The sequence below is a fragment of the Ambystoma mexicanum genome, chromosome 8 (assembly GCF_040938575.1).
Source record: "Ambystoma mexicanum isolate Mex_15411 chromosome 8, UKY_AmexF1_1, whole genome shotgun sequence".
NCBI classification, from domain to species: domain Eukaryota; kingdom Metazoa; phylum Chordata; class Amphibia; order Caudata; family Ambystomatidae; genus Ambystoma; species Ambystoma mexicanum.
In genome coordinates this window covers 996,630,475-996,644,519 of record NC_090929.1, presented here as the reverse complement: position 1 = coordinate 996,644,519, position 14,045 = coordinate 996,630,475, and the positions used below count along the sequence as shown (strand labels likewise).

General features: G+C 43.7%; 1 protein-coding gene across 1 annotated transcript in view; it reads right to left on the bottom strand.

Moving 5' to 3' along the window:
• The window catches only part of LOC138472970 (mucin-3B-like), a 65,780-nt gene extending 52,065 nt beyond the window's left edge, over nucleotides 1–13,715 (bottom strand). The window contains exon 1 of the mRNA XM_069611400.1: nucleotides 98–13,715. Coding sequence (XP_069467501.1) covers nucleotides 98–13,715 — 13,618 coding nt within the window. The remainder of the gene's footprint in view (nucleotides 1–97) is intronic.
• Nucleotides 13,716–14,045: the final 330 nt, after the last annotated feature.

Sequence of the window (14,045 nt, the reverse complement as noted above, 5' to 3'; positions counted from 1 at the left end):
GATGAATGTGCAGAAGACAGAGTAAAAGACGTTTCAACCTTTTGTGTTGATAGGATTTTGGCTGAGGATTTTTCTGTTTGGTCAACTGTGAAAATACCGCCTTCCGATGCAGATATTGAAATTCCCTCAGCAGTTGATGTAACAGATGTTGTTACCTCCATAGGTTGTTCTGTTGATGTGTCCAGGGGAGAAGTCAACCACAAAGTTGAATGGAGCTCAGTTGGTGGCATTGTATGGGTAATCCTTCTAGTTTGCTGTATTGTGGAAGGTACAGCTGCTGTCATTAATGGTTCAGTGACCGTTGAAATGGAGGCTACAGTGTTTATCATTCTGCTGTCAGATGAACGGATGGAAGAACTGGTTACTGTTTTCTCTAATGTAACACTTGCTTCAGAATAGATACCCCTTAGAGACACAGAAAACGTTGATGCTGTGCTAGAATCTGTGAATTCCTCTGTGTCTATTGTGTCTGTCACGTAGCTAGATTTGCTTAGTGTGGTGGAAGGCAATTCAATGGAGGCCATTGCTTCAGTGATACGAGTGGCTGTATGGGTGACGGGCAGTATAGCAATGGAAGGCCGGCTTCCTGATGCTGGTAAAGAAGACATCGATACTGAAGACTCGGTTAGCAAAGATTCTTCTGTGAGTGTAACTGTCGATGATGACTGTGGTAGAGACACATCCCCAGATTCAGACGTAGTGATTTGTTTAGCAGATTGCATTGTGGGACTGGGTAAAGGATAGGATGACAATACAGTCCCTACTATGCTTGACAATTCAGGGCTGCTGGAGAGTGTGGCTTTTGAGAGTGCACCACTGCTTTCAGTCGAAATGCTAAACTGAGCAACAGGGGATGGTTCAGATGTAAGTTTTGGTTCAGTGTAAACCGATTTTTCAGAATGATCTGGTGAATTGGTAGAAGTTGACAGTTCTGTTGATTGACCCTCTGTGAAAGGAGGCATATGCCTTGTGAAAGGAACAACAGTTTTTGATGATGCAATAGGTTTTGAGACATCTGAAGAAGGAGTAGAGGTCAAGTGAATTGTCGAGGTTTCTGGTGAAACGAACGCCTGAGATAAATAAACGATCTCTGAGCTGGTTGATGGCTGAGTTTCAGAAGACATTTCAACCTCAGACTTGGGCTGTGAATGCGTTTTTGTAAAACTGCTGAGTTTTGTGGGGGCAGTGGATACTTTTGAAACAGGAACAGATGAAAGTGCAGAAGATGGATTAGAAAACATTGGAGCTTCTCGTGTAGACAGGATTTCTGCTGGGGATTTTTGTGTTTGGTCAACTGTGAAAATATTGCTGTCTGACGCAAACATTGAAATTCTCTCAGCAGTTGATGTAACTGACGTTGTTACCTCAGTAGGTGGTACTGTTGATGTGTCCAGGGGAGAAGTCATGTAACTTGATAGGCTTAGTGTGGTGGAAATCAATTCAGTGAAGGCCATTTCTTCAGTCATACGAGTGGCTGTATCGGTGACGGCCAATGTAAACAAGGAAGGGCTGCTTCCTAGTGCTGCTAAGGAAGACATCGATACTGAAGACTCGGGTAGCACTGGTTCTTCTGTGAGTGTAACTGTCGATGATGACTGTGGTAGAGACACATCCCCAGATTCAGACGTAGTGATTTGTTTAGCAGATTGCATTGTGGGACTGGGTAAAGGATAGGATGACAATACAGTCCCTACTATGCTTGACAATTCAGGGCTGCTGGAGAGTGTGGCTTTTGAGAGTGCACCACTGCTTTCAGTCGAAATGCTAAACTGAGCAACAGGGGATGGTTCAGATGTAAGTTTTGGTTCAGTGTAAACCGATTTTTCAGAATGATCTGGTGAATTGGTAGAAGTTGACAGTTCTGTTGATTGACCCTCTGTGAAAGGAGGCATATGCCTTGTGAAAGGAACAACAGTTTTTGATGATGCAATAGGTTTTGAGACATCTGAAGAAGGAGTAGAGGTCAAGTGAATTGTCGAGGTTTCTGGTGAAACGAACGCCTGAGATAAATAAACGATCTCTGAGCTGGTTGATGGCTGAGTTTCAGAAGACATTTCAACCTCAGACTTGGGCTGTGAATGCGTTTTTGTAAAACTGCTGAGTTTTGTGGGGGCAGTGGATACTTTTGAAACAGGAACAGATGAAAGTGCAGAAGATGGATTAGAAAACATTGGAGCTTCTCGTGTAGACAGGATTTCTGCTGGGGATTTTTGTGTTTGGTCAACTGTGAAAATATTGCTGTCTGACGCAAACATTGAAATTCTCTCAGCAGTTGATGTAACTGACGTTGTTACCTCAGTAGGTGGTACTGTTGATGTGTCCAGGGGAGAAGTCATGTAACTTGATAGGCTTAGTGTGGTGGAAATCAATTCAGTGAAGGCCATTTCTTCAGTCATACGAGTGGCTGTATCGGTGACGGCCAATGTAAACAAGGAAGGGCTGCTTCCTAGTGCTGCTAAGGAAGACATCGATACTGAAGACTCGGGTAGCACTGGTTCTTCTGTGAGTGTAACTGTCGATGATGACTGTGGTAGAGACACTCCCCCAGATTCAGACGTAGTGATTTGTTTAGCAGATTGCATTGTGGGTCTGGGTAAAGTATAGGATGACAATACAGTCCCTACTATGCTTGACAATTCAGGGCTGCTGGAGAGTGTGGCTGTTGAGAGTGAACCAGTGCTTTCAGTCGAAATGCTAAACTCCGCAACAGGTGATGGTTCAGATGTAAGTTTTGGTTCAGTGTAAACCGATTTTTCAGAATGATCCGGTGAATTGGTAGAAGTTGACAGTTCTGTTGATTGACCCTCTGTCAAAGGAGGCATATGCCTTGTGGAAGGAACAACAGTTTTTGATGATGCAATAGGTTTTGAGACATCTGAAGAAGGAGTAGAGGTCAAGTGAATTGTCGAGGTTTCTGGTGAAACGAACGCCTGAGATGAATAAACGATCTCTGAGCTGGTTGATGGCTGTGTTTCAGAAGACATTTCAACCTCAGACTTGGGCTGTGAATGTGTTTTTGTAAAACTGCTGAGTTTTGTGGGGGCAGTGGATACTTTTGAAACAGGAACAGATGAAAGTGCAGAAGATGGATTAGAAGACATTTCAGATTCTCGTGTAGACAGGATTTCGGCTGGGGATTTTTGTGTTTGGTCAACTGTGAAAATATTGCTGTCTGACGCAAACATTGAAATTCTCTCAGCAGTTGATGTAACTGACGTTGTTACCTCAGTAGGTGGTACTGTTGATGTGTCCAGGGGAGAAGTCATGTAACTTGATATGCTTAGTGTGGTGGAAAGCAATTCAGTGGAGGCCATTTCTTCAGTCATACGAGTGGCTGTATCGGTGACGGCCAATGTAAACAAGGAAGGGCTACTTCCTGGTGCTGGTAAGGAAGACATCGATACTGAAGACTCAGTTAGCATTGGTTCTTCTGTGAGTGTAACTGTCGATGATGACTGTGGTAGAGACACATCCCCAGATTCAGACATAGTGATTTGTTTAGCAGATTGCATTGTGGGACTGGGTAAAGGATAGGATGACAATACAGTCCCTACTATGCTTGACAATTCAGGGCTGCTGGAGAGTGTGGCTGTTGAGAGTGAACCACTGCTTTCAGTCGAAATGCTAAACTGAGCAACAGGTGATGGTTCAGATGTAAGTTTTGGTTCAGTGTAAACCGATTTTTCAGTATGATCTGGTGAATTGGTAGATGTCGACAGTTCTGTTGATTGACCCTCTATGAAAGGAGGCATATGCCTTGTGGAAGGAACAACAGTTTTTGATGATGCAATAGCTTTTGAGACATCTGTTGAAGGCGTAGAGATCATGTGAGTTGTGGAGGTTTCTGGTGAAACGAATGCCTGAGATGAATAAACGATCTCTGAGCTGGTTGATGGCTGAGTTTCAGATGACATTTCAACCTCAGACTTAGGCTTTGAATGCGTTTTTGTAAAACTGCTGAGTTTTGTGGAGGGAGTGGATACTTCTGAAACAGGAACAGATGAATGTGAAGAAGATGGACTAGAAGACATTGGAGCTTCTCGTGTAGACAGGATTTCGGCTGGGGATTTTTGTGTTTGGTCAACTGTGAAAATATTGCTCTCTGATGCAGACATTGAAATTCTCTCAGCAGTTGATGTAACAGATGTTGTTACCTCAGTAGGTGGTACTGTTGATGTCTCCAGGGGAGAAGTCATGTAACTTGATAGGCTTAGTGTGGTGGAAAGCAATTCAGTGGAGGCCATTTCTTCAGTCATCCGAGTGGCTGTATCAGTGACGGCCAATGTAAACAAGGAAGGGCTACTTCCTGGTGCTGGTAAAGAAGACATCGATACTGAAGACTCGGTTAGCAAAGGTTCTTCTGTGAGTGTAACTGTCGATGATGACTGTGGTAGAGACACATCCCCAGATTCAGACGTAGTGATTTGTTTAGCAGATTGCATTGTGGGACTGGGTAAAGGATAGGATGACAATACAGTCCCTACTATGCTTGACAATTCAGGGCTGCTGGAGAGTGTGGCTGTTGAGAGTGAACCACTGCTTTCAGGCAAAATGCTAAACTGAGCAACAGGGGATGGTTCAGATGTAGATTTTGGTTCAGTGTAAACCGATTTTTCAGAATGATCTGGTGAATTGGTAGATGTCGACAGTTCTGTTGATTGACCCTCTGTGAAAGGAGGCACATGCCTTGTGGAAGGAACAACAGTTTTTGATGATGCAATAGGTTTTGAGACATCTGTTGAAGGAGTAGAGATCATGTGAGTTGTGGAGGTTTCTGGTGAAACGAACGCCTGAGATGAATAAACGATCTCTGAGCTGGTTGATGTCTGAGTTTCCGAAGACATTCCAACTTCAGATTTAGGCTGTGAATGCGTTTTTGTAAAACTGCTGAGTTTTGTGGAGAGAGCGGATACTTCTGAAACAGGAACAGATGAATGTGAAGAAGATGGATTAGAAGACATTGGAGCTTCTCGTGTAGACAGGATTTCGGCTGGGGATTTTTGTGTTTGGTCAACTGTGAAAATATTGCTGTCTGATGCAGATATCGAAATTCTCTCAGCAGTTGATGTAACCGGTGTTACCTCAGTAGGTGGTACTGTTGATGTGTCCAGGGGAGAAGTCATGTAACTTGAAAGGCTTAGTGTGGTGGAAAGCAATTCAGTGAAGGCCATTTCTTCAGTCATACGAGTGGCTGTATCGGTGACGGCCAATGTAAACAAGGAAGGACTGCTTCCTGGTGCTGGTAAGGAAGACATCGATACTGAAGACTCGGTTAGCACTGGTTCTTCTGTGAGTGTAACTGTCGATGATGACTGTGGTAGATACACATCCCCAGATTCAGAAGTGATTTGTTTAGCAGATTGCATTGTGGGACTGGGTAAAGGATAGGATGACAATACAGTCCCTACTATGCTTGACAATTCAGGGCTGCTGGCGAATGTGGCTGTTGAGATTGAACCACTGCTTTCAGTCGAAATGCTAAACTGAGCAACAGGTGATGGTTCAGATGTAAGTTTTGGTTCAGTGTAAACAGATTTTTCAGAATGATCTGGTGAATTGGTAGATGTCGACAGTTCTGTTGATTGACCCTCTGTGAAAGGAGGCATATGCCTTGTGGAAGGAACAACAGTGTTTGATGATGCAATAGGTTTTGAGACATCTGAAGAAGGAGTAGAGGTCAAGTGAATTGTCGAGGTTTCTGGTGAAACGAACGCCTGAGATGAATAAACGATCTCTGAGCTGGTTGATGGCTGAGTTTCAGAAGACATTTCAACCTCAGACTTGGGCTGTGAATGCGTTTTTGTAAAACTGCTGAGTTTTGTGGGGGCAGTGGATACTTTTGAAACAGGAACAGATGAAAGTGCAGAAGATGGATAAGAAGACATTGCAGCTTCTCTTGTAGACAGGATTTCGGCTGGGGATTTTTGTGTTTGGTCAACTGTGAAAATATTGCTGTCTGATGCAGATATCGAAATTCTCTCAGCAGTTGATGTAACAGGTGTTACCTCAGTAGGTGGTACTGTTGATGTGTCCAGGGGAGAAGTCCTGTAACTTGATAGGCTTAGTGTGGTGGAAAGCAATTGAGTGAAGGCCATTTCTTCAGTCATACGAATGGCTGTATCGGTGACGGCCAATGTAAACAAGGAAGGGCTGCTTCCTGGTGCTGGTAAGGAAGACATCGATACTGAAGACTCGGTTAGCACTGGTTCTTCTGTGAGTGTAACTGTCGATGATGACTGTGGTAGAGACACATCCCCAAATTCAGACGTAGTGATTTGTTTAGCAGATTGCATTGTGGGGCTGGGAAAAGGATAGGATGACAATACAGTCCCTACTATGCTTGACAATTCAGGGCTGCTGGAGAGTGTGGCTGTTGAGAGTGAACTACTGCTTTCAGTCGAAATGCTTAACTGAGCAACAGGTGATGGTTCAGATGTAAGTTTTGGTTCAGTGTAAACCGATTTTTCAGAATTATCTTGTGAATTGGTAGATGTCGACAGTTCTGTTGATTGACCCTCTGTGAAAGGAGGCATATGCCTTGTGGAAGGAACAACAGTTTTTGATGATGCAATAGGTTTTGAGACATCTGTTGAAGGAGTAGAGATCAAGTGAGTTGTGGAGGTTTCTGGTGAAACGAACGCCTGAGATGAATAAACGATCTCTGAGCTCGTTGATGGCTGTGTTTCAGAAGACATTTCAACCTCAGACTTAGGCTGTGAATGCGTTTTTGTAAAACTGCTGAGTTTTGTGGGGGGAGTGGATACTTCTGAAACAGGAACAGATGAATGTGCAGAAGATGGATTAGAAGACATTTCAGCTTCTCTTGTAGACAGGATTTCGGCTGGGGATTTTTGTGTTTGGTCAACTGTGAAAATATTGCTGTCTGATGCAGATATCGAAATTCTCTCAGCAGTTGATGTAACTGATGTTGTTACCTCAGTAGGTGGTACTGTTGATGTGTCCAGGGGAGAAGTCATGTAACTTGATAGGCTTAGTGTGGTGGAAAGCAATTCAGTGGAGGCCATTTCTTCAGTCATACCAGTGGCTGTATCGGTGACGGCCAATGTAAACAAGGAAGGGCTGCTTCCTGGTGCTGGTAAAGAAGACATTGATACTGAAGACTCGGTTAGCACTGGTTCTTCTGTGAGTGTAACTGTCGATGATGACTGTGGTAGAGACACATCACCAGATTCAGACGTAGTGATATGTTTAGCAGATTGCATTGTGGGGCTGGGAAAAGGATAGGATGACAATACAGTCCCTACTATGCTTGACAATTCAGGGCTGTTGTAGAGTTTGGCTGCTGAGAGTGAACTACTGCTTTCAGTCGAAATGCTAAATTGAGCAACAGATGATGGTTCAGATATAAGTTTTGGTTCAGTGGAAGCAGATTTTTCAGAATGCTCTGGGAATTTTTCAGATGCCGACAGTTCTGTTGATTGAACCTTTGTGAATGGAGGTGTTTGCCTTGTGAAAGGAACAACAGTGCTTGGTGATGCAATATGTTTTGAGACACCTGTTGAAGCAGTAGACATCAGGTGAGTTGTTGAGGTTTCTGGTGAAACGAACGCCTGAGATGAATAAACGATCTCTGAGCTGGTTGATGGCTGAGTTTCAGATGACATTTCAACCTCAGACTTAGGCTTTGAATGCGTTTTTGTAAAACTGCTGAGTTTTGTGGAGGGAGTGGATACTTCTGAAACAGGAACAGATGAATGTGAAGAAGATGGACTAGAAGACATTGGAGCTTCTCGTGTAGACAGGATTTCGGCTGGGGATTTTTGTGTTTGGTCAACTGTGAAAATATTGCTCTCTGATGCAGACATTGAAATTCTCTCAGCAGTTGATGTAACAGATGTTGTTACCTCAGTAGGTGGTACTGTTGATGTCTCCAGGGGAGAAGTCATGTAACTTGATAGGCTTAGTGTGGTGGAAAGCAATTCAGTGGAGGCCATTTCTTCAGTCATCCGAGTGGCTGTATCAGTGACGGCCAATGTAAACAAGGAAGGGCTACTTCCTGGTGCTGGTAAAGAAGACATCGATACTGAAGACTCGGTTAGCAAAGGTTCTTCTGTGAGTGTAACTGTCGATGATGACTGTGGTAGAGACACATCCCCAGATTCAGACGTAGTGATTTGTTTAGCAGATTGCATTGTGGGACTGGGTAAAGGATAGGATGACAATACAGTCCCTACTATGCTTGACAATTCAGGGCTGCTGGAGAGTGTGGCTGTTGAGAGTGAACCACTGCTTTCAGGCAAAATGCTAAACTGAGCAACAGGGGATGGTTCAGATGTAGATTTTGGTTCAGTGTAAACCGATTTTTCAGAATGATCTGGTGAATTGGTAGATGTCGACAGTTCTGTTGATTGACCCTCTGTGAAAGGAGGCACATGCCTTGTGGAAGGAACAACAGTTTTTGATGATGCAATAGGTTTTGAGACATCTGTTGAAGGAGTAGAGATCATGTGAGTTGTGGAGGTTTCTGGTGAAACGAACGCCTGAGATGAATAAACGATCTCTGAGCTGGTTGATGTCTGAGTTTCCGAAGACATTCCAACTTCAGATTTAGGCTGTGAATGCGTTTTTGTAAAACTGCTGAGTTTTGTGGAGAGAGCGGATACTTCTGAAACAGGAACAGATGAATGTGAAGAAGATGGATTAGAAGACATTGGAGCTTCTCGTGTAGACAGGATTTCGGCTGGGGATTTTTGTGTTTGGTCAACTGTGAAAATATTGCTGTCTGATGCAGATATCGAAATTCTCTCAGCAGTTGATGTAACCGGTGTTACCTCAGTAGGTGGTACTGTTGATGTGTCCAGGGGAGAAGTCATGTAACTTGAAAGGCTTAGTGTGGTGGAAAGCAATTCAGTGAAGGCCATTTCTTCAGTCATACGAGTGGCTGTATCGGTGACGGCCAATGTAAACAAGGAAGGACTGCTTCCTGGTGCTGGTAAGGAAGACATCGATACTGAAGACTCGGTTAGCACTGGTTCTTCTGTGAGTGTAACTGTCGATGATGACTGTGGTAGATACACATCCCCAGATTCAGAAGTGATTTGTTTAGCAGATTGCATTGTGGGACTGGGTAAAGGATAGGATGACAATACAGTCCCTACTATGCTTGACAATTCAGGGCTGCTGGCGAATGTGGCTGTTGAGATTGAACCACTGCTTTCAGTCGAAATGCTAAACTGAGCAACAGGTGATGGTTCAGATGTAAGTTTTGGTTCAGTGTAAACAGATTTTTCAGAATGATCTGGTGAATTGGTAGATGTCGACAGTTCTGTTGATTGACCCTCTGTGAAAGGAGGCATATGCCTTGTGGAAGGAACAACAGTGTTTGATGATGCAATAGGTTTTGAGACATCTGAAGAAGGAGTAGAGGTCAAGTGAATTGTCGAGGTTTCTGGTGAAACGAACGCCTGAGATGAATAAACGATCTCTGAGCTGGTTGATGGCTGTGTTTCAGAAGACATTTCAACCTCAGACTTGGGCTGTGAATGCGTTTTTGTAAAACTGCTGAGTTTTGTGGGGGCAGTGGATACTTTTGAAACAGGAACAGATGAAAGTGCAGAAGATGGATAAGAAGACATTGCAGCTTCTCTTGTAGACAGGATTTCGGCTGGGGATTTTTGTGTTTGGTCAACTGTGAAAATATTGCTGTCTGATGCAGATATCGAAATTCTCTCAGCAGTTGATGTAACAGGTGTTACCTCAGTAGGTGGTACTGTTGATGTGTCCAGGGGAGAAGTCCTGTAACTTGATAGGCTTAGTGTGGTGGAAAGCAATTGAGTGAAGGCCATTTCTTCAGTCATACGAATGGCTGTATCGGTGACGGCCAATGTAAACAAGGAAGGGCTGCTTCCTGGTGCTGGTAAGGAAGACATCGATACTGAAGACTCGGTTAGCACTGGTTCTTCTGTGAGTGTAACTGTCGATGATGACTGTGGTAGAGACACATCCCCAAATTCAGACGTAGTGATTTGTTTAGCAGATTGCATTGTGGGGCTGGGAAAAGGATAGGATGACAATACAGTCCCTACTATGCTTGACAATTCAGGGCTGCTGGAGAGTGTGGCTGTTGAGAGTGAACTACTGCTTTCAGTCGAAATGCTTAACTGAGCAACAGGTGATGGTTCAGATGTAAGTTTTGGTTCAGTGTAAACCGATTTTTCAGAATTATCTTGTGAATTGGTAGATGTCGACAGTTCTGTTGATTGACCCTCTGTGAAAGGAGGCATATGCCTTGTGGAAGGAACAACAGTTTTTGATGATGCAATAGGTTTTGAGACATCTGTTGAAGGAGTAGAGATCAAGTGAGTTGTGGAGGTTTCTGGTGAAACGAACGCCTGAGATGAATAAACGATCTCTGAGCTCGTTGATGGCTGTGTTTCAGAAGACATTTCAACCTCAGACTTAGGCTGTGAATGCGTTTTTGTAAAACTGCTGAGTTTTGTGGGGGGAGTGGATACTTCTGAAACAGGAACAGATGAATGTGCAGAAGATGGATTAGAAGACATTTCAGCTTCTCTTGTAGACAGGATTTCGGCTGGGGATTTTTGTGTTTGGTCAACTGTGAAAATATTGCTGTCTGATGCAGATATCGAAATTCTCTCAGCAGTTGATGTAACTGATGTTGTTACCTCAGTAGGTGGTACTGTTGATGTGTCCAGGGGAGAAGTCATGTAACTTGATAGGCTTAGTGTGGTGGAAAGCAATTCAGTGGAGGCCATTTCTTCAGTCATACCAGTGGCTGTATCGGTGACGGCCAATGTAAACAAGGAAGGGCTGCTTCCTGGTGCTGGTAAAGAAGACATTGATACTGAAGACTCGGTTAGCACTGGTTCTTCTGTGAGTGTAACTGTCGATGATGACTGTGGTAGAGACACATCACCAGATTCAGACGTAGTGATATGTTTAGCAGATTGCATTGTGGGGCTGGGAAAAGGATAGGATGACAATACAGTCCCTACTATGCTTGACAATTCAGGGCTGTTGTAGAGTTTGGCTGCTGAGAGTGAACTACTGCTTTCAGTCGAAATGCTAAATTGAGCAACAGATGATGGTTCAGATATAAGTTTTGGTTCAGTGGAAGCAGATTTTTCAGAATGCTCTGGGAATTTTTCAGATGCCGACAGTTCTGTTGATTGAACCTTTGTGAATGGAGGTGTTTGCCTTGTGAAAGGAACAACAGTGCTTGGTGATGCAATATGTTTTGAGACACCTGTTGAAGCAGTAGACATCAGGTGAGTTGTTGAGGTTTCTGGTGAAACGAACGCCTGAGATGAATAAACGATCTCTGAGCTGGTTGATGGCTGAGTTTCAGATGACATTTCAACCTCAGACTTAGGCTTTGAATGCGTTTTTGTAAAACTGCTGAGTTTTGTGGAGGGAGTGGATACTTCTGAAACAGGAACAGATGAATGTGAAGAAGATGGACTAGAAGACATTGGAGCTTCTCGTGTAGACAGGATTTCGGCTGGGGATTTTTGTGTTTGGTCAACTGTGAAAATATTGCTCTCTGATGCAGACATTGAAATTCTCTCAGCAGTTGATGTAACAGATGTTGTTACCTCAGTAGGTGGTACTGTTGATGTCTCCAGGGGAGAAGTCATGTAACTTGATAGGCTTAGTGTGGTGGAAAGCAATTCAGTGGAGGCCATTTCTTCAGTCATCCGAGTGGCTGTATCAGTGACGGCCAATGTAAACAAGGAAGGGCTACTTCCTGGTGCTGGTAAAGAAGACATCGATACTGAAGACTCGGTTAGCAAAGGTTCTTCTGTGAGTGTAACTGTCGATGATGACTGTGGTAGAGACACATCCCCAGATTCAGACGTAGTGATTTGTTTAGCAGATTGCATTGTGGGACTGGGTAAAGGATAGGATGACAATACAGTCCCTACTATGCTTGACAATTCAGGGCTGCTGGAGAGTGTGGCTGTTGAGAGTGAACCACTGCTTTCAGGCAAAATGCTAAACTGAGCAACAGGGGATGGTTCAGATGTAGATTTTGGTTCAGTGTAAACCGATTTTTCAGAATGATCTGGTGAATTGGTAGATGTCGACAGTTCTGTTGATTGACCCTCTGTGAAAGGAGGCACATGCCTTGTGGAAGGAACAACAGTTTTTGATGATGCAATAGGTTTTGAGACATCTGTTGAAGGAGTAGAGATCATGTGAGTTGTGGAGGTTTCTGGTGAAACGAACGCCTGAGATGAATAAACGATCTCTGAGCTGGTTGATGTCTGAGTTTCCGAAGACATTCCAACTTCAGATTTAGGCTGTGAATGCGTTTTTGTAAAACTGCTGAGTTTTGTGGAGAGAGCGGATACTTCTGAAACAGGAACAGATGAATGTGAAGAAGATGGATTAGAAGACATTGGAGCTTCTCGTGTAGACAGGATTTCGGCTGGGGATTTTTGTGTTTGGTCAACTGTGAAAATATTGCTGTCTGATGCAGATATCGAAATTCTCTCAGCAGTTGATGTAACCGGTGTTACCTCAGTAGGTGGTACTGTTGATGTGTCCAGGGGAGAAGTCATGTAACTTGAAAGGCTTAGTGTGGTGGAAAGCAATTCAGTGAAGGCCATTTCTTCAGTCATACGAGTGGCTGTATCGGTGACGGCCAATGTAAACAAGGAAGGACTGCTTCCTGGTGCTGGTAAGGAAGACATCGATACTGAAGACTCGGTTAGCACTGGTTCTTCTGTGAGTGTAACTGTCGATGATGACTGTGGTAGATACACATCCCCAGATTCAGAAGTGATTTGTTTAGCAGATTGCATTGTGGGACTGGGTAAAGGATAGGATGACAATACAGTCCCTACTATGCTTGACAATTCAGGGCTGCTGGCGAATGTGGCTGTTGAGATTGAACCACTGCTTTCAGTCGAAATGCTAAACTGAGCAACAGGTAATGTTTCAGATGTAAGTTTTGGTTCAGTGTAAACAGATTTTTCAGAATGATCTGGTGAATTGGTAGATGTCGACAGTTCTGTTGATTGACCCTCTGTGAAAGGAGGCATATGCCTTGTGGAAGGAACAACAGTGTTTGATGATGCAATAGGTTTTGAGACATCTGAAGAAGGAGTAGAGGTCAAGTGAATTGTCGAGGTTTCTGGTGAAACGAACGCCTGAGATGAATAAACGATCTCTGAGCTGGTTGATGGCTGTGTTTCAGAAGACATTTCAACCTCAGACTTGGGCTGTGAATGCGTTTTTGTAAAACTGCTGAGTTTTGTGGGGGCAGTGGATACTTTTGAAACAGGAACAGATGAAAGTGCAGAAGATGGATAAGAAGACATTGCAGCTTCTCTTGTAGACAGGATTTCGGCTGGGGATTTTTGTGTTTGGTCAACTGTGAAAATATTGCTGTCTGATGCAGATATCGAAATTCTCTCAGCAGTTGATGTAACAGGTGTTACCTCAGTAGGTGGTACTGTTGATGTGTCCAGGGGAGAAGTCCTGTAACTTGATAGGCTTAGTGTGGTGGAAAGCAATTCAGTGAAGGCCATTTCTTCAGTCATACGAATGGCTGTATCGGTGACGGCCAATGTAAACAAGGAAGGGCTGCTTCCTGGTGCTGGTAAGGAAGACATCGATACTGAAGACTCGGTTAGCACTGGTTCTTCTGTGAGTGTAACTGTCGATGATGACTGTGGTAGAGACACATCCCCAAATTCAGATGTAGTGATTTGTTTAGCAGATTGCATTGTGGGGCTGGGAAAAGGATAGGATGACAATACAGTCCCTACTATGCTTGACAATTCAGGGCTGCTGGAGAGTGTGGCTGTTGAGAGTGAACTACTGCTTTCAGTCGAAATGCTTAACTGAGCAACAGGTGATGGTTCAGATGTAAGTTTTGGTTCAGTGTAAACCGATTTTTCAGAATTATCTTGTGAATTGGTAGATGTCGACAGTTCTGTTGATTGACCCTCTGTGAAAGGAGGCATATGCCTTGTGGAAGGAACAACAGTTTTTGATGATGCAATAGGTTTTGAGACATCTGTTGAAGGAGTAGAGATCAAGTGAGTTGTGGAGGT